Here is a 23,347-nt window from a genome sequence, read left to right as displayed (position 1 = left end):
TTATTGTGGGCAAGGCTTGGGTATGTTGTTTATTAAGGTAAGGGCTAAAGTGTCAGCAGATTAAAAAAAACTGGAAAATAGATTAATTAAAATCAAATTGAAGTCTTCATTAATTCCGTGACATCTCTGTTTATCCTGCAGGTAATCCCTAGTTTAGTGGCAGATTTAAAATGTGTCATACACGTTCCTTTGAGTATTACTCATCAAATGTCAATTAAGTTCAATGCAGCAGTACGACGTGTTATGAAATCATATTATATAATAAAATAAATAGCTAGATGTATCACCATCCTTATTCATCCACATCCCTCTATGATGAAAAGGTATTTATTTTATAACCTAGATGTAGAAACAAGTAACACTTCAACTGCCTCATATCTTGCCTTAATCGCAATGACATTTACCATGTAAGTATATCAGTAATACTGCAGATATATATTTTTAAAAGGTGCTGATAAGAAATTGTAGCATTGCTCTTTAAAAAAAAATGATATAATATAAGCAACCTTAGGCAGTGGTGTAATGTATGGAAGTACATTCATTTAAGTATTGCACTTGAGTTTGATTTTGGGGTAGGATTCCCATTTAATTCTACTTTATGCTTCTACTTAAGAGGCTGAGTTTAACACATTAATACATACTTTTTGTAAAGAGTGAACCTTTGTAAAGTTTGTCATTTTGGATTGAATAAAAAATGACCTCCACTTCAACAGAAAGGTGAAAAAAAGACACTCCACATATCATGGCATTTACAAACTTTGGCAAGCGCTTCTTTATTTACATCCAGGCTGTCTTGCAATGTCACAGCTGCTTTTTCCCTTTTTCTTCTTCTTTTTGTGTGTGTAGAATCACCAGTTCATAGATATACAGTGTAATGTATACTACTCCCTCCCTGTTGGTGACGCTCTGACAACAGTGTAAACAGAGAGAGAGCGGTTCCCACTCTCTCAAACACATGCAGGGAGTGGGACATGTCAACAGTATGTCAGGGTTTAGTAACAGTAACAGTGTCAGGATATTCTGACACTGAGCCGCTTGAGGCAGAGGTCACCCCGGAGCTTCTAGTTTCCTCCACAAGAGGGTGCAAGTGAATCAGTGACTGTATGACAACCATGTGAATGCCCTGGCCATACAAAGACAAATCACCCCTGGTCAGGACTAGCATACTACAAATGACTACTGTTTCTCTTCTAATGAGTGCAGTTAATATAACTTAGTCCTAGTAACAAAAACATAGCTCAGAAAATCACACCTACAGTTAGTTGCTGGTAGGGCATATCATTTTTGGCAAAAAGTTTCCAGAAGGCATTTCAACTGAAGGGTTTTTTCACACAGACTGCCAGCTTTTTTTTTTTTTTTATATATATGTACATATCTCATCAGATGTGTTAATTAAAGTCCATGTAGCATGCATAGGTCGTCGTTCGATCACTTTTTGTGTACGCTGGGATTATAAAGAGGGTCTCACCCATGACGAGAAAAGTCCCGGTAAAAGAGACACAGCACAGTGCAAAGGAACCCAGAAAAGGTTCCAGCTAGAAACTGACTGCTGAGAGAGAGGAACAAAACCCTCCATCTGACATTACAACATATACATACAAGTCAAGTGTCGTTAAAAAAAGTGTAAAAGGAGATCGGTGCAGATTACATCGTGTTACAGCTACTGAGATTGAGGGAGGTCTTTCTTTGTTTCAGCTCCCACGATATACCCAAAATAAATCCCCCCCAACCCAAGATAGTACACAGAGGAACACTAACATTCCTGCCCTACTAATTCAAATCGCATGGATCTCCCATAATGCACCACTCAGCTCCCCCCCATCCTCCCCAAATCCAAAAACAAACACACAAATAGTCTGCGGTATCCTGTACAGTTGGACCTCTTAAGGGGGAAACACATATTTACATTCACATCTCTAAAGAAGAAAAGTGTTTTTCTTCTTCATGTAACATAAAAAGTGTAGAAATGGACAAAATCCTCCAGACCTGGGTTTAAGTGTTCATTACAATAACAGTTTCAGGGTTTGTTTACAAAGACCTGAGGCCTAATTGGCTAGAAAATCTAAACATTTGGAAATAAATCCTCTCTGGAACTACCCAGATTGTTCAGATTTTTATGACCACCTTACATGGAAATGTTTTGCAATTTCTGTTAAACCCAGGTGAGGATCGTTGCCCACTTCTGTTTCAGTGATCATGTTCTCTTCTTCTCGTTGCAACCTTTGGTAATACCTTTACATTTACTGGCAAAATACACAAGGAAGAGGCAGTGAGCGACTCTGACAAAAACAAGTCCCAACATGTATAGGCATATTTGTCGTTAGCTATGATTAGGGAAGAAACAACTCTTATTATTATGATCAATACTCCTTCATTAAAACACTATTCTCGCTGTGGTAATACTTCAGCTCTTATCTAATACTGTTGTAAGAATGACTGGCAAATACAACTTAAAGGTGGGGTAGGTAATTCACTTCAGAAACACTTTTTGTTATATTCCATGGAATGCTCTTAACATCCCGATAGCAATGAATACATTAAATGCTTTGACAATGAATAAATACATAAAAAATTAATCTGTGGAAGCCGTGGCGCTGTAAAAAGCACGACCAATCATTTTAGCCGGCCCGGCTAAAATAACTGGATGGCCTACCTGCCTGTCAGCCTTCCATCTCGTGCACAAACTTATCTCGTGCCCTTATTGGTCATGTGCGCATTCGTGTGTGTTGGAGGAGGGGCTCTGTAAGGAAGTCTGAAGGAAGGGGCAGATTTTTTTCGGCTGCGTAATTCTAGCGCACTCGAGCTGGTTTCTCCATTCTTACCTACCCTACCTTTAAATGAGACACATTTCCATTTGATTCACTCCAACCTGAAAGTGAATTAAATCTCAGGTTTCTAGATAGAATTGATTCCCTATGTGTCACACTTGTAATCTCCACTTTGCTGGTGTCATAAATCAATCTTTCAGAAACAAAAACACACACTTAGAATCAAACAATAAATCAGTTACAGGAAACCTTGGGGAACATAAAATATGAAGACCCATCAAGAGCGAAGAGTCACATCGTGTTTGTTTTGAGATCCAAAAACATGGCGGTGTGTTTGCAGCCGGTCAGAGTTTTTCTCGACGTGTGTGTGACGTATTTAAAGAAGCGGAGAGTAGGGGGCTTTAGTTTTGGATGCTTGTGGTCTGAGGGGCTTGACCTTTGCGGGCGCAGCTGAACACATGCGGGAAATGATGATGCCTTCACAGTGCTGCACAAAACGGGACAAATATGTGCATCAGGGCTTCCATCGCGTCCGCCGTGAGAAAAACTCGCCCTCATTTCACTTCATTTTTAAACTTTGGGAAACCTCAGAAATTGCATTTTCTTTTATGACCGTTTATGAAGTTTCACCAAACTACAGCGATGGCCTCCAAACACACAGGAAATCAGTGGGGGTGATTCAGGAGGGCCTTGTTTTAGGTGTTACGGACAGCTAAGGCCGTTTCCAGCTCCTGTCTCCTCTGCTGGATCTATTCAGAAAAAAAGGAAATATGTCACAAAACATCTAGAGGCGGATCTGGAGTCGTTGTGAAGTGAGAGAAGACGACAGTTCCTCACCTTGCAGTAGAAATAGCGGCTGACAGCCTCCTGGGACCAGGGCTCGTGGTAAAACTCCGCCCTCCTCTCCTCCTCAGGATTCCCCACCACGTCTGTCATTAACTACAGACAAGAGAAGAATCATTAATGATAAGACTACATAATAACCATGTTTAATATTAAATGTGATGTGAGGGATGATAAGAAGTATTTGGATTTGACATTTAAGTAAAGAGAGCAATATAGTATATATCTTTCAGTTTGTTATGTACCAATACACCCAAAGCAAATGTCTTTTGAGTGAAAACCTACTTCGCAATAAACCAATTTTAGAGTGTAGTTCTGTTCTGATTCTGCCACAGTGTAAAATGACTCCACGTCAGTTGAACTATGGTATTTAAAATGTTATTCAAGTGAAAGTATTTAAAGTGTCAAAGTAAAATTCCTTACTAGATAGAATCTCACTGTGAGATTATATGATTACAGATGGATTTTATGTTTTAGCTGGAAAAAACAAGTCATTTTAAAATGTTCTAACATAGTTTAATCAATTTATCAGATTTCATAACATTAGAAAATGTTTTGTATGCCAAAACTTGTTATTCAAAGTGACCAGTAACTACAGCTCCTTAGGAAAGGAGACACACATGAGGGCCTGTGTGTGTGCGTGTGTGCGTGTGCGTGTGTGTGTGTGTGTGTGTGTGCGTGTGTGTGTGTGTGTGTGTGTATGTTTAAATATCTAACCTTAAGGTCCCGGCTCTGGGATTTGAGCCAGTCCTGGATGTAGCCCTTGGGGTCTCTGGAGAAACTGAGCATGAAGTCCCTCTGGATCTTCAGCTGGTTGATGGACTCGATGGTCTCATGGATCTGAAAGGGGAACAGTTACATACTTTACAACAGGAAAATATACTTTAACCTTAAACTGTAAGTCAGAAAAAGCAACAACCACAGCTGAAAATGCCATTTTCCTGATTTAAAATAGATCCAAAATGTCACAAAATAAATGAAGATTTTGTATCCACTCTCAGAAAAAAAGTCTTTAAACATTTACAAACAGGAAATACACATTCCTCAGGAAATGTAGCCTTTATAGATTTTTATAAAATATGGTGATCTTTTCAAAAGTGTATGTGATAAAGGAAAGGATAACATATAAATGGGTATATCTCTGCCATCATGAATATTAAATGCCAACAAACTGGCACAAACATTAATCTTTCAAAAAGCTGATGCAAAAGAGTTAAAAAAGAAAGTACAAAACGAAAATGTGTCCATATATTTATTACCATTTGTATGCCAATTGTACAAGAGAAGAATGTATTTCTGACTTTTCTTTTGGCCTTCAAGCTCAAACACAGCAACAAATGTCAGTTTAAAAGTTTAAATCTGTCTGTGAAACATAAATCTTGGCCCCACATAATGGTGTGGGATTCATCACAAGTAACTACCTGTAACGCTTCGGTTCAAAATATATGCAATACATCTGGTTGTTCCCATGTGGCTGCTCAGTTAGCTCCTGAGTTAGATCTACACATCGAAGCTGAATCGCTCCTCAGTGTGTGTTCTGTGAGGCTCACCTTGTTGTCCAGGGTGGCGATCTCCTGCTGGTTGGCGGTGGAGAGCAGGAAGCTGCTCATCTGCCCCTTCAGAGGGTCTTCCACCTCCACGTCTATGTCGTAGCAGGCCGTCTTCTTCTGGTCGTTGGGATCCACGCTGACAGGAAACAAACATCAAAACTATGTCAAAAAATGCTTAAAGACACATTTTGGTTACTTCCCATTCATTGTGTTGACTGCCTATCTTTTCCATGAAGCATGCATAATACAGTTGAACCTCAATACAACTTTTCCTTGTTGAATAAGGATTAGAAGAAAGGATTCTACCTGATCACATGGTTGATGACGATGGGGTCTGGGGGCAAGAGGAGGTTGGTTAGGCGTTGAGGGATCTCAGAGAACTTCAGCCGAGGGCAGTCGAAGATCTGGAGAGGAGGGTCAAATATAATTGTTGGTAAGTAGTTTCCTTTAGGTGTTAAAATGTATTTTAAAATGTTTGAGAACGAGTGAGCACACTGATTGTTTTGACTGGAATTGTAGAAAGCATCATAAGGTTGAGTGTGTATGATGTATATTTTAGAAATTACAAGTAGCAGTCAGTATTGCAAGGTAGATATATTTCATAGTACTCGTGTTTTCCTAGTTATTTTCAGCAGCATATTTAAAAGATAAGATAAGAGGTACTTTATTGATCCCAAATTGCAGCATAAAAACAAATTGAAGGGCTTTAGACACAATATAAAGCAGGATATTATTTACATTAAGAGTGTAGGGAATGAAATATTAAACAACTGTATGATTTATTCCACATAGAGTCCCATACCTGTTGGAAGTACTTGTCACAGTTGATGTACTCCTTGTCATGAGAGTCCTGCAGCTTGTTGGTCTTGACGTATTGCCAGAGCGCCTGGATGATACAGGAGCGGGTCTGAGTGTGGATGCCCAGCAGGCGCGCCAGACGAGGGTCCAGCTTAAACTGGGGGGGCTGCGGGGACAATAGGACCGCATTAAAACACTTTTGAGGCCTGAAAGATGTCATGGATTGTTGTCAGAGTTGTGAGGGGGGTGGCGCCCTCACCTGGTAGTCCAGCATCAGCAGCAGGGTGCAGCGCACGCTCACGTCCCCCGGCCTCTTCACCTGGAAGCCGTCCGTCTCCTGCGTGGTGCCCGTGCGGTGCCACTGTAAAAGCGAGCCACCATACAATGACTACACACCCCAAACTGAGGTGGTTTATTCAGACTGAATGGAAATGTTGTTTTGTTTCACTTATTGAAACATAATTAATTACTGCTTTAGAGGCAACAATCATTTAAATCATGTTTTTTCTGCAACAAACACTTTAACATCAAATAAACTACAAATTACAAGAATATTAAAATATACACTGTCCCATATTCTAAAAAGTGATTTAAATAAAGTGAGAGCACAGATTCTGAAGACCCTGAATCACTTAGTCAGAGCAGGCTTTTTCCAGGAGCGGGGGGGGGGCTTAAAGACATAGGCGTTATAATGGATGAATGCAGGTATATTCTGGCAGAAGGTGTTAGCAAAATAATGTGTTTTTGGAACATTAAATCATTGAAACAATTTCTTATAATAGAATAATTAACATGAAAATAAGCATAATATGTCTCTTTTAACAGTTACATATCACCCATCATTCTTAAAGGTCACCTATTATGCATATTGTCATGTCTTTTATACATGAATGTGTCACATATTATGTGAGTCTCCACTGTGTAAAGAGATTCGGAAAGTTTCAGGAATAAAGATTCAGGGCAGATCAACTTTCGTGTATATCTGGGACCTATAGTATATTGTTTTAAAAGAGTATAATAGGGGACCTTTAAAATAAACATACTGCACACTGTATATAGTGTATGTATGCAGGCCAATTGTGCGTATTACCACTCACTTTTTGTATTTAATGATTATATTATTCATTAATTGTAACTAATTAACTGCAAGAACGAATTATAATTCCTTAGCTGTACTTTGTGTTAGTGCTAACTATCAAATAACAGCATGCTAAAAATAAAGTATATCTTCTTCTTCCTCTTAACGAAATGGTAAACATTACATCTTCTAAACATAAGCCTTTTAGCACGTTAATCTCTGAGCTTTAACTTTGATTACCGGTTCATATTTAATGTTCTAGAGAAACTGCAGACTGTTCGCGGAAGAGGATATGACATAATTAACAGATAGAAATAAGTCATCTGAAGGCACCTGTTTTTAGCTGCCTTGATCTTGACCTGGAGTGCAAAGCATGTGGTTTAGTCAAAGGTTACATTTTTTTAAACTAGCCATGCAGAGAGTGCTGAGAAACCAAGACAGTAATAGGGTAACCATGGGGATGTGTACCAATGATATCACACACAAGATCACACTGTCCTGCAGACTAACACCAGAAAGACTTAACATTAGCCCGGAAAGAATACAATAAAGATTCTGTGCTTTAGTCTTTGTGATTATGCATATCAGAACCTCCTCTCTATCTAACCACAGTTGAAATACTTTTATCTTACCAGCTGAAAAGAAAAGCACTTTAAGCACCATCTTTAGGACAAGTAACTTGGACAGAATAATTCTGTCCTTCAGCGAGCAACTCAATTAGAGCAGATCAGATACTGATTGTACCTCAAGGTAGAGAGAAATCTTTTTTTTTATTAAAAATCATTCAAAGCGTTTCCATCTGAGTGCCATGCCAAAATACCCACTAAAAAGGAGGACCTTGGGAAGTCGTAATTTTTTCACTTTGGCGCTCTTAAAAGGTGTGTTTTTTTAAAGTCTCATTCTGTGGAGATACAAAGTGTAGGCCAGCTAATGATGTTTTTAATAGCCAAGCACTTGTCTTCTCAGGCTCTCACAGCTGTGTGTTAACACAACCTTGCATTTTGAAAATAAAGCCTTTTTTTAAATGGTACGAAAACATCAAGTTATTAATGAGGGAAGAGGGCAGTTCGCTCTCTCAGTCTGTTTTATTTTGTATTCATCCGAAGGAGATGTAAAAAATAAGCAGAAGGTTAGAAGGGTTACTCAACAAGACTTCACAAAATAACATATTCAGTAAAAAATCTCTCCCCTGCAAGATGAAGAGGCCGTCACTGACCCTGACTGCATGAATATACAGCCATATTCACTGATTAGTGCCGCATACAAAAGCTCTGTTTTGCTAATAGATGTGATCTCAAGTGAAAAGCAATGACCCACTCAGAGAAAAAACACATTTTAAAGAGACAGCGTCAAATAAAACAGCTGCTTTGAAAAGGTCAAATCAGGCAACATAATTAAAAACACCTGAGTGGGTGGACAACAGGTGTGTTAACGAGCGGAACCCTCGTTAAGGAAATCAGCATCACTTGTGATTACACTCACACCTGAAGCTCATTAATAATATGTTTGATTGGGATGGTTTCATTTGTACAACAGCCTGTCGCAGCGTCCTTCCTTTGTTTTCCATCAAGCCACTTAGACGCCTTAAACAGACATCTCTAACGCATTTCCCTTCAATCAGTCTGCTTTACTTTATTTGGGATGACTTGCTTGCCCTCCGGTGGTGTGTTGATATTGTGCTAGGTGCTTTTACTTAAAAGAAAATCACAAACTTTTCACAGAACGAAAACAGGCCTTTACAATAGTCAAAACAAATCAAACAAAACTCAAATCAAATAATACCTTAGGAGGTCTTTCTTTCATTCTTTGTATAGGCTTGTAGAACTTTAACGGTAACTTAAAGGGTTAAAATTGGTGCCTCGACAGCGTCTTTCAGAAAGGTTTTGACTCATGACGTCACAACTAGGTGGCCCTTTTTATAAAGACAAAGTACTGGCTCTAACATCACTGTTTGCTCTCTGCAGCGCATGCTGAACACTGCTGAGAGGATCATTGGTGCCTCCCTCCTGGACCTTTACATCACAAGCAGAGCACTGTGAATTGTGGGTGACCCTGTTACGGTGGGTGAAGCAAGCAGGACCCAAATGCAGATTACACTGATATTGCCTTTATTTCAAGGATAAAATAATAACTTGGACAAAACAGAACACTCCCCGGTGAACTCAGTCACAAACCAACACTGAACACAGGAAGAGACAAGACTAAATACAGGGAGGGGTAATCACGAGACGAGAAACAGCCGGGCAGGGGAGGAGNACACTCAAACACACACACACACACACACACACACACACACACACACACACACACACACACACACTCTCTCTCTCTCTCTCTCTCACACACACACACACACACACACACACACACACACACACACACACACACACACTCTCTTTCTCTCCACCAGTTGCTATGGACAGTGATTGCTGTACTTGTGTACATTTGTAAGGGTTGTCATATTCATTCATAGTCATATACTCATCTGTGTTAATCTTCCTGTTAGTTCTATATATTTATATGCCTTTTTTATATTTGTATCTTTAATTTGTGTATGTTTGTTAGTATATATATATGTATATCTTTTTAGAATATATTTGTAATCTTTGGGACAGTGCAAAACTTAATTTTTGTAACACTCGATCAGAGATATTGATAGAATGTTGACTTCCTCTGTTGACAGAGTGTTTGAACTAACCTCAACCAGGTGGTTGTCAGGACCGTACAGGTCTTTGTCCAGCTCGATCACCAGGCTCTTAAAAAACGAGGAGAACTTCTTTTTCTGCTTCCCCGGCTGTGAAACAGATAGGGAAATGTGTTCAATTAGTATCTAAAGTCAGACACACAAATGCAAAAAGCACACATTGGTCTTTGCTCACAGAGACATTACTCATCATAAACCCACAAGAGGTCGAGTGAGATCAAAAGTAAAGTAAGATACTAGGCATTCTCAAGGTCTACTTCCTCAGAGCTTCACCAGAAATATTTGTGGTTTGTGAAACCTAAATGCTTCCTACCGCTGTGAGATGACGGCCTTGCCCCGGACTGCTAAGAACATCAGAGCTTTTTGAAGAGAAGCTTACGGCTCAACACAGCCTCTCTTAATACTCACAACAGAAGTCATTCAGTTTGATATTCTGAGTCAGCAGACACTTTTCTGTTTGTTTGAGCACATCATCATAACCACAGCAGCACACTGTAATAGGAAGATTATGATTTTAAGCAGCTATTCAACGACATAATAGCAAACCCTACATCACCTTTACGTTGGATATGTGATAAAAAGCTAAGGCATTAAGACACCAATTTCAACGTGCACTGTATATTTGAAATGCACAACACTTACGTCATCCAGCAACTTCCCCTCTACTCTCAGTTCCCATGATGCAATGCTGCCGTCTGAGTCATCAGCGTCTGGTCTTGCAGGGTTGAAGGTGTTGGATATGTAAAGCCTCAGTTTACGCTTCTGCTGCTGACACAAGGGCACATAGAAACACCACAAATCAAACGGACATTCCACAAAATCTTTAATAAAAATACTTTAGGTATATAAACAGATTATAAAGAAAGATTAATGATTGAATATTACACGTTTTAGCCTAGAAATGGTACTAAATTTGTGTTTTAAGATGAGAGAAAAACCCAAATTGGCAATTTATACCCTTTCAATATGGTTTGTCGAAGCACATTTGATGTCTGTCCTTCCAAAAGTGGTGTTTTAGACAGGGCTTATTGGCTCCTGATGTTTTTTCCTTACCTTCATTGGTCTCTTCAGTGCTTCCTGGATGTCCACTCGTTTGCGCATTATGGTCTGGTCCAGTTTGCGCTCAAACGCCAGCAGATCCATGTAAGCCTGGGATTCTGGCACCAGCTCACGGATCTGCTCAGAGGAGAGACAATGTGACATTAAAAACTTTAGATCTCAGATCTAAGGCAGATTTTATTCATATATACTATGTGAATATCACTCAAGGCTCAAGCAGAATAGCTGTATACTCCGCTTTGGTGCTGCAGGGGGTCCAATGTCTTGTTTCAAGGACATTAAGCCCCATTACATATAGTATTGTTTAAAGGAATGGTAATTTAAAGACAAGGGTAACAATCTTCTCATCCATCCTTAAAGACTTTTGCAATTTTCGCAAAATGTAAAACTATTCCTTTCAGTTTTATTTGAAGTATCTTGAAAATTGGGAACATTTCACACAAATACAGTGTCACACAAATACTCCACAGGTCTGACTGTAAAAAAAAAAACAAGACACATTTTGAGAGAATGGAAATGTTATAAATGCTTAATTTTATACCAATTTCTTCAAAATTCAGACATTCATCATACACCTGTGCCACAAAACAAGTTTGAGGAATCTCAGTTTTAATACCTTGTCGTTACATAAAAACTAAATATGATTACTCAGATTTAAATGATTACATTATATATGGAGTATCATTTACTACGAGAGTTATTTTTCCCTCAAACCGCTGCCCAGCCCACCATTAATACGGTTTCCACAGCATCCTGGGGACAGAGGGGGGGGATCAGAATGAGATGCAGAGTGTGCAGCCAAGCAGCCAGGGCTCACACATTACCATACCGATGAAAGTCCTCGGAGCATCAAGGGCTGCTGCTCACTTACCAAACTGTGCACACACACACGGTCCTACAGTTCGCTTCCTCTCCTCCCTCCCTCTGCTTCTCTCTTTCATGTTTATTTTCTAAATGGCTGCCTTCATTGTTCCCTCTCATTCCTTCTCTATCTCCATCTCAATGCCTTTCACCGGGCTGAGGTGGCGAGCAGACGGAGGAGTGTGGCAGACATTCCCTGTCCCTGACTCATTATTGTGGAGTGGCGCCCCAGCCATGCCTACCGCTATCTCTCTGTCTGGGTTATGTTAGAGGATAAGACCCAAGCTAAGACAAATACAGTCTCCAGCCCGCCGTAGTTTCAGTTTGAAAGCCGTGGTGAGGTTATTGTGTGGCACAGGGCCGAAAAACTGAAACAACGGGATGTAAAAATCACCTCATAGACTCACCTGTGGCAAGGTGGCGATTCTCTTTCGGTTCTACTTAAGTGTCTGCCATATCCTGCTGATTTTTCCAATTTAACTCAATGAGCCGCTTTCAAAATAACTTAATAAAACCCCTTATAAATAACCCTAAACCCCCTGATCGCGCCCTCATACTCTCTCCCCTCATTTCATAATAACACAAATCGTCTGGCCCTCTGCGCCTTCCAAGAACCCATGACATTAAAAAACAATCAGGATTTTTCTGTTGTGCACACCAACACATAATAACACACACGCATTAAGTAAACATAACAACAAAGGTAAAAAAAAACACATTGCAGCCTCACCCTTTGCGGAAGAATCTTGTCTGCCATTTTCCTTCTCTTAGCACTGGAGAGAGGGAGAGAAAGACAGAGAGAAAGAGGAAAAAGAGAGCATGTTACTATGGTGACTGATAGCGTAGCACCCAGGCCATCTGCTAAAATGCTGGGCCATATCCAGCACCCCAGCATCCCAGCTGTGTGTGTGCATGTGTGTGTGTGTGTGTGTGTGTTTTCTGAAAAGCAGCAGCCCACTTGGAGAACAAGAGCCTCTAACGGCCCAAAAAGTGTCTCATCAAAGACCTATTGCCTTACACACACACACACACACACACACACACACACACACACACACACACACACACACACACACACACACACACACACACACACACACACACACACACACACACACTTCCTCTCTACTTGCTGCAGTGATTGCTGTACTTGTATACAAGTATGATTTCCAAAGACGGAAATGTGTGTGTGTGTTTTCATTCATGGTTTCATTTTACCTGCTGTGTGAGAAACAATTTTTTTTTACCAAAACCTTGTTTTTATATACTTACCGAGGAGGAACTGAGGACAATAAGTCGCTGAAGTTGATTTCGCTGTCAGAACTTTATTTCTTGGTGACACTGATTACAAAAGCAGCACTACAGCTACTTTCTCTATTTAAAGTTTCTTAAATATTGAATCTGTGGACACCTTTCATGTCATTTCATGCAAGTGTTCTGTTGTTGGTGCCTATAGGAGGGTATTTCCTATAAAACACCAGGATAGCCCTAAACTGCAAAAAAAGCTATAAAACAAAGTCTAAAATAACAGATTTCTGGACAATTTAATAATATTTTTCTAATGAAAGATAACGAATCCTACTGCGCGGGGCATATCGTTGTTTTGTCTAAAGAAGATAAAGACTGCATGAGCAAGTTGCTCTTTAATCGTGTCTAAGCATACAAACTTAAATCGAGCTACATTGAAGAACACTTTCATCATCTTTATTGTGAATTTAAAAAGTTTCACTGCTTTAGTCAACCCTCAAACAGGGGGAAACAGCTCGTGGTCTCTATCTGAAGGTAAGAAAATCCACCTGCCAGCAACACTAGAGCTGACTAATTAACACGTATCTCCTTTGCTGAGACTATAGAATAATTGAAGTGTAAAAATGACACATAACTCAGTATAAAAATAAAACGTGTCATATTTTACACATTTTTTGTACAGATTTAACAAACAAAATACAAAGTGTTAATTAGGTAGATTCTGTTACTTCTAAATAGAGCCAGGCTAGCTGCTTTCCACTATATCCAGTCTTTATGCTAGGCTAAACTAAGCTAGGCCAAATTAAGCTAAGCTAGTGTGTCCGTCTCTTCAACCTGCTCTCTGCAACAAAGTCAATAAATGTCTTCCCAAAAATGTCAAATAATTATATCAAGGGTAGATGGACTTTAGTAGTGGTCTGATTTCTAAAATAGTTCAAAAATAAATCTGTTTAGGCCTACCTGATTTATGGTTTGATACTGGGGTTGGGTAATATGTATAAAATATTCTGAATTGGTCATTCTATATTGGGATATCATATCAAAAAAGCTAATTTAAAATAGAATAACGAGAAAGAGAACAAAAACAAATTGAAACTCTGGTTTGGCCAAAAATAGAGCTATATAAATACAGTTTATTAATGTATCTATATGGTGTATATGGTAAAGGTATATCGTCATATCACCAAACCCTAATTGGTTGTGGAACATTTCTTTAGATTACATAACTTTTTTTCTGTTTATAGATCTGGATTTTTTTTGCAGTGTAGGGAAATGTTCTATCACAGAACACTGCAACGGTCTGTTACATCAGCATGCCAAATACTGAAACAAGCCTGCTGCAGGGAGGATTGAAAGATCCAGGGGTGCATTGCATAGGAAAACAAAAACCTGCATCATTAAAAAGGGGGGTTGAGATTATATTCTACTTTATGTTTCTGTTCTGGCTGAAACAAACTGTTCCCATCATGCCATGCTCCAGTCCAAAGCATGCACCACTACATTTTAGGGGGTGTATATCTAGGCCTGGACGTATAGCCGGCCAACACACTTCATTCAAGGAGTGTTGGGCTCTGGTGAAATTCTAAATAGGCCAGAGTCATCAAACGTAAGAAAACGGTCATGCAGCAGAATAAACTCCTACTTTGATCCGAGCGTGGGATCTGATTGGGGCTCTCTCATGTCCATCTGCCTCGCCGGCATCTCATTGGCTCCGGGGAATCCGACTGGCTTCCTAAATGTGGTGGGGATTCGAAGGTTGTCCGATTAGAGTTGTGGCGAGACACACACTCACGTATGATGTCAGAAGGGGGGGGGGAACACCTGGTGGTTGTGGCTGTTTTGTATGTGTTGGGTGTGTGTTAAATTCAACGGTGTGTTAGTAGGTGCACACTCTAAAACTCAGACAAGGGCAGGCACTGGGGGGGGGCATGTAACTGCGTCCATGCACGCAGAGGAGGAGCAGAGGAGGAGCAGAGGAGGAGCTGGGGGGGGGTCCCGCTCATCTGAGGGACACGCTCATTCAACAAGGTTTCTCTGTGAACCAAAAGAATCATGCTTCACACACACAGACAAGACAACACACTGACAACACTGTGAACTCGTGTCTCACAGGAAAACAGGCTGGGTGTGAGTTCAGCTCTATTGGATGTCGCATTGAGGAAATAATGTGCAGATGAAGACAACATGCATGCTATTCACAGCTTCTTGCTCATCACCGAAAACCAAAGCTCAAATCTTTTAAAGTATTTCCACTTTCTAGCCCCTCGAAACAACTGAAACTGAAACCTTAGGTAACCGTTAGTTCTGAACAGCAAGGAATGTTTTTAGGTCTGTTCAAGGACAAAGACTAGCAGCAAAAATCAAGGTTCATCAGCACGTCCTAGATAATGTGCTGTAAAATAGTTGCATCAAGAAGAGACCGGGTACATTTTTACTTTGATTCTGTGAAAGCACACTGAAATCAACAGACTGGTGGATTCAGTGGCTCGCAGGTTTGAGCTGTTTGTAGCAATCGCTCAATTCAACTTACATTTTTTTGAAATAGTGGAAAACTGTTGTGAAAAAGCCCCACGTTTTCAACTAATTTAATGCATCTTGATTTTACCCTCACAAGATGTAAGTTAAGGGCACAGGAATAATTTCTACATGGCATCAGTATGAGTATGATGATATGAATCTGAAATGTTATATAATAATGCTTTAATATTATTTCTCACTTTAAAGAAAGCACACCTGAGATAAATCCACACAGACAACTTTGCTTGAAGATCATTTCGAACAGTATTTCCTGCTACGAGACACAGGGAAAATACTCGACATTAATTTATGCTTTAACCTCATTATGTTTTCTTTGATACAAAAACATTCCAAACCTGTCCCCTACATTTAAATTAGACTAATTTGCAACAGCAAATGTTTTCTAGTAACGCAATGAGGAAGACACACTTGGTGTCAAAGTTGCAATCTGCCAAATTAGCAGTGTATAAATGTGATTAATAGGAAACGAGGTGAGGTATTAAGATTCTTTATGTTTTTAGCAGCATTGTGTAGGACGGCGTTTGTCTGCAGAGGGAGTGAGGCAGGGACCATAAGGTCTCAATGACACTGCAAACACAGGTGGCCCGCCTTCAGCTGGCAGGAGCGGAGTGCAGGGGCATCAACTAAGTTTGCCAGAGGACACAAACTTTGTCACAAAGCCACAGAGAGACAGAGACACCTGGACGGGTCACCCTGGACCATCGATCAGACCCTTTCCGCAGCCAGCAGGGACTCTCCGGGGGTCGAAGCCCCGACGCAGGACAACATTTCCCCTGACCTGTTCGACAAGCCGGCTTAATTGTAAGTGGATCAATCGTGCTGCAGATACTGAGAGAATGAAACGGAGAGAGACAGAGGTCCACCGAGTGCGCATATCGATCTCCTTTCTAATGACCAAACATGCCACACTGGCCTCCTAACAGACATCCATCCGCTGTGTGTGCCTGGGATACTGATGTTCAGCTCCTTTGTCAAACAGCAGACAATAAGAGAAGTACTAGAGCCTGAACGCCTGCAGACAACAGCATGGACACCACTCAGATAAGAGCATGGGGGCACACTGTACAACAAAGACCCAGGAAGAGTGAACAGAGGAGACGTTCAGTCACAGCAGAGGATGGGAGGGTGAGAAGTGGATGCACAGAGCGGTGAGCAAGCAGGAGATGCAACACAAAAAAGCAGTGGAAGAGTCAAAATAAAAGTTGAAATGAACGCTAGCAGAAACACACAAAGCTTAGGGAAGCACTTTCTATGAGATCACTGTAGAGAAATAGTTTGGTAATGGTAAGCCCTGTCTTGTCAAGCTGCTTGTTATGATAATCTTTATTACTTTTTCCTTGTTAATCCAAAACAATTTAATGAATTTGTAAAAGAAATACAAAGTAAAATGCTCATGATAGCTTCCACTGGTTTTGTAAGTTCAACAGTTTTAAATCTAGAGACATTTTACCTGCTATAATCAAAACGTTAGCACTGTCATTGTTAGCATGTTAGCATGCTAACACTAGCATTTAGCATGTAGACTCTTTTCGCACTGTTGACTCATCACTTTTATGATCTATGATTAATAATGACCAAAACTGTTAAATGATTTCCTAATAAATGTGTACGATTGGTATTTTATGTCTCACGACAATTATTTATCCAGTAGGCCTACCTACTCCAAGGAATATACATTTATCCTACTTCCCTCTACTTTAATAAACTTACCGGTGTAATCTGTTGAATGACAGTTTACTAAACGTTTTGCCTGGTCTAAAATTGACAAAATTACGAGTTTAGTCTGGAATTGTGTGCTCAGAAAATAACAAAAAAACACTAACAATATGACAATCTGCTAAAATAGATTATGAATCGATGCCAAGCTCTTACTAATTGCCTGCCCATGATTCCATTTCCATGTTTGGTTTGCAGATCTATGCCAGACTATAAAGTGTAACCACAGCTTTTTCATGATGTCAACCACGTCACACAAAAGCAGATAAAAAAGGAGTTCTATATGCAGGCCATGCAGTGTGAGGTAGGGGTTGGGGGTTGGGACTGGATTCAGACTCACTTTCTGGCACGACCCTGGACGGCCTGCTGCTGGACCTGCTGGGAGGGAGCAGGCCTCTTACGGCTGGGCTCCATCACGGGGGTGGGCAGGCCGGGCCGCACCGCCGGGCTGCCTCCGTACGGGGGGCCGGGGGGGCCCATGGGAGCTCCCTGGTGGGGCATCCTCGCTCCAGACGGCATGCCAGGACGCTGGGGGGGAGAACGCAGGAGAAAAGACGGGTCATGATCAAGTAAAACAAACATTTTCCATTGTGAGTCATTATAATAACAAATTAGTTTGTCTAAAAATATAACAAAGGAAACATGAGATCAATGGCAGTTTTGTGCATTTCCTTGAAGTTTTTCAATCATCCTATCGGTCACATCAGCTTCTGATCCAGACCTCACACAATTTTCCTATTCAAAAATGAAATTCTGCTCTGCCTCTACCTTGTGTAACATTTGGTAACATTTCAGTAATCTAACAACCAACAAGTAAACATGAACAGAAACTAGGCAATCTGGTGAAATCATTTTACTCGAGTTTGAATCTTTTCCATCTGGCGCAGCAGACATGAAAGAAAGTGTAGTAAAGCTTCAAAAGACGTGCAATCTATTATGGGATTTGTTTGTGTTATAAAGGCGAAAATTAGAGGCCGACAGAAAAATATGTAACCAAAACTTCAGACAACTTTTTAACCCTAAACGTGTCAGTAGAATCAATGTCAACGTTCAAAAACACTGAGAAAATCATTGTTGTTTTCTGTTGACTACTTTTAGAAAAATATGTCACGCACACACGTCTCCTAATTCCTGAACAATGCCAACAGTGTCAGAGCCCACAGTTTCACACACGCCTGGTGTTGACGCCTGGGAACAACTGGGGAACTCTCACCTGTGCTTGTCACTCCCATGGCAACAGCTGCCTCCCGCCTCAGTTCATTGTCTGAAACCAAATTGGGGATCGTGCGATATAAAGAAATCCTTTGACTCCTTTGAAGGAGAGCACAGACCCCCACACTGAGTGTGAAGAACTGTATGTCTTCTAATTAAATAACATATATTATTTTAAATGTGTCAGAGGTGGAAGAGATATTCAGATATTGTGATATATGTGAAAATATTCCAAAATCTACTTGAAATTTATTTTTCCTCCTCATCCTTCAGATATGTCACATTACTGAAGCTAAAGACGTTCCAACTGAAGCTTATGTATGACTTAATAATATAGTTCAGTTGATACTATGGATGGCCAAAAGAAATGGAGATTTGTATTTAAAAGCTTGTGGAAATGTAACATTTTGCCATAACGCACACAGAGGTAATGTCATGCAACTATTGAGTGTGACCACCACTCAAATAAGCAGAATATGGACATTTACTCTAATGTTGTTAACTGAAGGGAACCCAGGGGAAGGACTAAGGGTGGGTGGGGCGTGGGGGGGTCTGATTAGGGGGCCAGTGTTTTTATTTTGCCCTGAGGTAGGATAATCCAGCCCTGTTATATGGTTTCAACTTTAACAATGTAACATCTTTTATAAGACCATTGCAGGGTTTAAATGAAATCATAAATATAAATTAAGTATAACTTTCAGATAAAATAATCGAAGTAACAGGTATTTTCCTATGAAGTATGGAGTAGTACAAATATTTGGTTTAATAAAATGGAGGAACTTTAGTACAAGTACCTCAAAACTGGATGTAATTCCACAGCTTAAGTAATGATACTCCACCACTGAAATGCATTTTGAGCACAGATGAATCCAAAGATATGACAGTGATTGATGGTTCCTTAGTTAATATAAAACTATAAATATTCCACAAAGGACCGACAACTTGCCAGTTACACCACGTAACAGTCTATTCTTTTTCTACCTCTTTATTATTCAGAAAAACATTTCAATCTTGCTGTTAACAGAGCCATAAGTTAAGAAACCTTGACGTTTAACCATCGCCTTGCAAGAAAATATGTCCTCTTTCAAATTGGCACAGAAACCGACTGCTGTTATATTCTGTAACAAATGGGTAAATGCTCAGAGAAAAAGAGACAGCTAAAGGAGATTACATTTCCCCACATTTCACACTATTAGTCACCTGTACATTTTGATTACTGGAAGTACAAACACGTCAGATTTGATCTTTAGACTCTCCGCAAACATGTTAAATCAAACAAAGAAGAAGGTAATAAACAGCATGAAACTAGATATCAAATTGGGACCAAACGTGAATGCATGTATTCTCAGAGATTTAATCAAACCATTCGAGAGGCTGGCGTATTATGTGCCTTTTGAAATGGTAACCAGGCAGAGATCCTGCGATAAGAAGCCCGAGCAGGCGGCGCTGTCACTCTGGCTGGGGGGAGGGGAGGTTGGGGGGGTCAAAGCAACTGAGAAGGGTCTCAGAATGGGGAGAGGATAAGACAACATATGGCCAGGGCCTCCTGCCTGAATGTTGTCACTTTGTGGAGCTTTAACAGACTATTTCTCTTCCTACCTAAGCTGGGCAATAACAGGCTACACTTCCAGACTTCTGTTACAGCTGCTGTCTGGAGAACGGGAGATACAGAAATCCATAGCTGGATCATGTGTAGTATGAATCCCCCCCCAGACACTCACAATGGGTTGTACTCTATAATCTGACCTGTTGAACTGACTCCAAATCTGGGCCCGGAGCTCTGCCAGCCAGCCAGCAATCGAAGCGGCCATGTGGAGGGATATCTGAGAAGTGTGTTGGCATCTCTGGAGGGATTTGAAGAGGCCAAACTTAACCCAAACATGCGAGTCTGTGGGTTGCTTGCAACACGCACGGTCCCTTTTAAAAGCTTTGATTGGAATAAAATCTATTAAAAACTGAAGCGGAGGGTCCTTGAGCGGGACGTGACTCATATTTACAGATTAAATAATTATTTGAATTTATCATCAATTAAGTGTCAGAAAACTGAAACAAATCCAATTATATGTTGTTCAAAAGTGATATCATTAACAATGCAACTCGTTTATCTTGTTAAGGATCGAAATCCCAGTTCTGTTTAAATAAAAAGGTCAGTTTAGCTTACATCCTTATCAATTCGGACAACATTTTTTATAACCATGCGAGTGCTGCTTCAATATAAGTGTTTTGTGACTTTCAGAGGAATGTGTGGTGAAATTTGAACATGATATTTTTTGGAATATCCGCCTCATCCCAATTACAATAGAGGTAAATGGAAGTGAGATTACTCAGATTCAACAGTGACCTCTCTTTAAAATAGAGAAACGTGTCCCTGTTAGTTTTGATCCAAAGAACAAATTCTGGACAGTTTTTATGAAAGGTATTTCTTTGGTAAAAATCATTTCAATGATCATGGCAAGGTCTATGGATTAACCAGAATAACTGGGACATTGTGTTTGGAAAAAGGCGAGTGGATGTTGAACATTTTTAAATTTTACTTTTCAAAGGGCCACAGAAACATATCTTTCCCCTTCTTTGTATTGATTTGAAGGCAAAAAAAGGTAACATTTTAGGAAAATAAAACTTTCCTCACGGGCAAATCTCCAAACTTTGAACATTGGAAAAAATCCTTAATCGTCGAATCCGGTTCTATTGATCCAGAGTTTAAAGGGGCATTTTGTGTTCAAAGGTCTCACAGTAACACACTCAATATTTACAGATGACAACGCAACAGTGTGTCATATTATGTTTCGGCTTATCGGGGTTTCCCACGCAGAATGCGGCAAGGCCCTCGCTGACCTCTCCACACACACACACACACACACACACACACACACACGCACNGATGGGGTAGTGGAGTGCAGGGCTTCGTGACCACAGAGCGTGTGAACGTTGTGATCAGCTGTTTTAGCGCAGTGCTGCTGTACAGACCGACGTTATCAGCAGCCCTGTCTGTGCACACGGAAACCGACTCTGTCGTCCGGTGATCTAACCGCCTTCTGGAAAAGCTTCACAAGTATGTCGGTACGCAAATGCGTTTTGTGATACAACTGACGGTACGCATTTCAGATTGTTGCCGCGCATGCGTACCTGCGTACCACTTATGTGCACCGCTGTATATAGCATATATATATATATACTGTATATACACACACACAAACTAATTTTGCAGAACATATCCCTCCGTAGTCTTTCAAGTAGGAGGAGAAATGCCAGCGTTCTCCTCCGGTTTACAGGCACTGTGTAAATTATATATATATAGAATAATTATGATGATGAATGCATTTTTTTACCACTAAAATACAGCAACACATCTTTGATTCATGTCGTTTATAACTGGAATATTATTATTATTATTATTATTATTATTATTANCGCACACACGCACACACGCACACACGCACACACGCACACACGCACACACACACGTAACACAGCAGGGGGGGAGGTGAGGCAGATAATGAGAGAGAAAGAGGAAGAGACCGACCTCAGCCCACCCATCAGACCTAGAAGCAGAACTCGGCCAAACACACTCCCCCACAACACACACTGCTGCTGGGAGGCAGGAACACTACGACCTTCAGTAACCACAACAATGTGTGTGTGTGTGTATTTAGATATATTGCTACATGTGGATGCACGTGTATAAAAACTTCATGAAAGGGGGAAAGAAAACGTCATAGATCGCCCACAAGCTCACAAACTGCGACGATTCATCCCCCTGTCCCATAGTATAAATATTTCTACATTCTGCAGTATACACAGAAAAAAGGAACCTGCCACAACTATTATAACAGGACTTTTTTTCCATCTTTAAACGTGGAGGGGAGAGGCAGTGGAGGGAAATATTTGGCTTGGAGCAGCCAGAACCTCATCAAGGTTAATTGGTCTGTGGAGAGGACACACTCATCTGGATCATCAATCACCTGCTCCATTGTTTCCCTAAGTCTGTGTCTGCGCAGCCCAAAGCCCCCGTAATGACCGATCCTGTCAAACAGACAATACCTCATCTTGTTCAACTGTATAAATCTACCTGGTGTCAGTGCGCCCAACATCAGCGCTGATTAAAACGCAGGAAATCAGACCTGAGCCGAGCAAATGCTTGTTCTGTGATTTTAAGACATAAAAAAAGGGTTTAACAAATTAAGTCTTTCTGACCTTCTCGGTGTACTTGAGGATTAAGAAGTGATGCCAAGTTTCAGGAACTGTGCAAATTCAGGTCATCGGAAAGTGAACACCACATCCAAACAATGAGACAACATTTATGATGAGGGAGGTCGTGTCTGAATACTTTCTAGAAGAATTGTTAGGTCTATAAAGTATAAGGAAATAGTGAGATATTCACTTTACACAGGTTGCTTGTTAACCTGATCCAACAACAGCCAAAACAGCCATATATTCACTCTTGAAAAGCCACAACGGCAGAGTATTTTACATTTCTTTTGGAAATAATGACTCAAATAACTAGAAAAACAACGATAGACCTCTGGGAGGGTCATAAGATGATTTGGTGATACCAGTTGATTTTTTGGGGTGGAATATAATATAAAATAAATACTGCCGCGCAATCGACTGATACTTCTTCTGGACTTTTGGTCTCTAAACTGTGTGAGTCAAGCATCACACTATTATTGTCTGCACCTCAGCAACATCTATTTAGATCCCTGATTCCAGTCTGGTTGTTCCCCATCTCTCCATTCCCCTATTGCCTGTTATCTCTTTACTTTCAGTTCGCTACTACAGAGAGCATACAATGCCCCAAAATATACAAGTATTAAACGAAAATGAAGGAAAATGTAGTGTTCAATTAGCAAATAAATACTATAAAGCCTTTCTGACGTTCTCCATGTACAAGAGGAGAGGAAATGAGTCCAGGATTCAGGATCTGCACAAAAGGTGAAATTAATTTGAACCAAAATGAGGAGAAATTATAACG

The 23,347-nt window shown here is 40.3% G+C and overlaps 1 protein-coding gene across 8 annotated transcripts in view; it reads right to left on the bottom strand.

Annotated features, from left to right (window-relative positions):
- Window positions 1–2,787: 2,787 nt before the first annotated feature.
- Window positions 2,788–23,347, bottom strand: part of LOC104954583 (SWI/SNF-related matrix-associated actin-dependent regulator of chromatin subfamily D member 3) — a 30,675-nt gene continuing 10,115 nt past the window's right edge. For 2 of the 8 annotated variants that reach the window (XM_010781721.1, XM_010781717.1), the window contains exons 2-14: window positions 17,504–17,691; window positions 14,552–14,641; window positions 12,392–12,434; window positions 10,795–10,917; window positions 10,384–10,509; window positions 9,736–9,831; window positions 6,219–6,347; window positions 5,964–6,125; window positions 5,468–5,565; window positions 5,162–5,297; window positions 4,329–4,451; window positions 3,606–3,707; window positions 2,788–3,517 (exon numbers count right to left, since the gene is read on the bottom strand). In XM_010781721.1, the coding sequence (XP_010780023.1) occupies window positions 3,464–3,517; window positions 3,606–3,707; window positions 4,329–4,451; window positions 5,162–5,297; window positions 5,468–5,565; window positions 5,964–6,125; window positions 6,219–6,347; window positions 9,736–9,831; window positions 10,384–10,509; window positions 10,795–10,917; window positions 12,392–12,434; window positions 14,552–14,641; window positions 17,504–17,691 (1,470 nt within the window). In that variant the 3' untranslated portion in view covers window positions 2,788–3,463. The remainder of the gene's footprint in view (window positions 3,518–3,605; window positions 3,708–4,328; window positions 4,452–5,161; window positions 5,298–5,467; window positions 5,566–5,963; window positions 6,126–6,218; window positions 6,348–9,735; window positions 9,832–10,383; window positions 10,510–10,794; window positions 10,918–12,391; window positions 12,435–14,551; window positions 14,642–17,503; window positions 17,692–23,347) is intronic. The other 6 variants (XM_010781718.1, XM_010781720.1, XM_010781719.1 and 3 more) reach the window with 6 other exon arrangements.

Source organism: Notothenia coriiceps, unplaced genomic scaffold, assembly GCF_000735185.1.
Source record: "Notothenia coriiceps isolate Sejong01 unplaced genomic scaffold, NC01 NC01_scaffold00023527, whole genome shotgun sequence".
NCBI classification, from domain to species: domain Eukaryota; kingdom Metazoa; phylum Chordata; class Actinopteri; order Perciformes; family Nototheniidae; genus Notothenia; species Notothenia coriiceps.
This window is presented reverse-complemented; position numbering and strand designations above follow the sequence as displayed.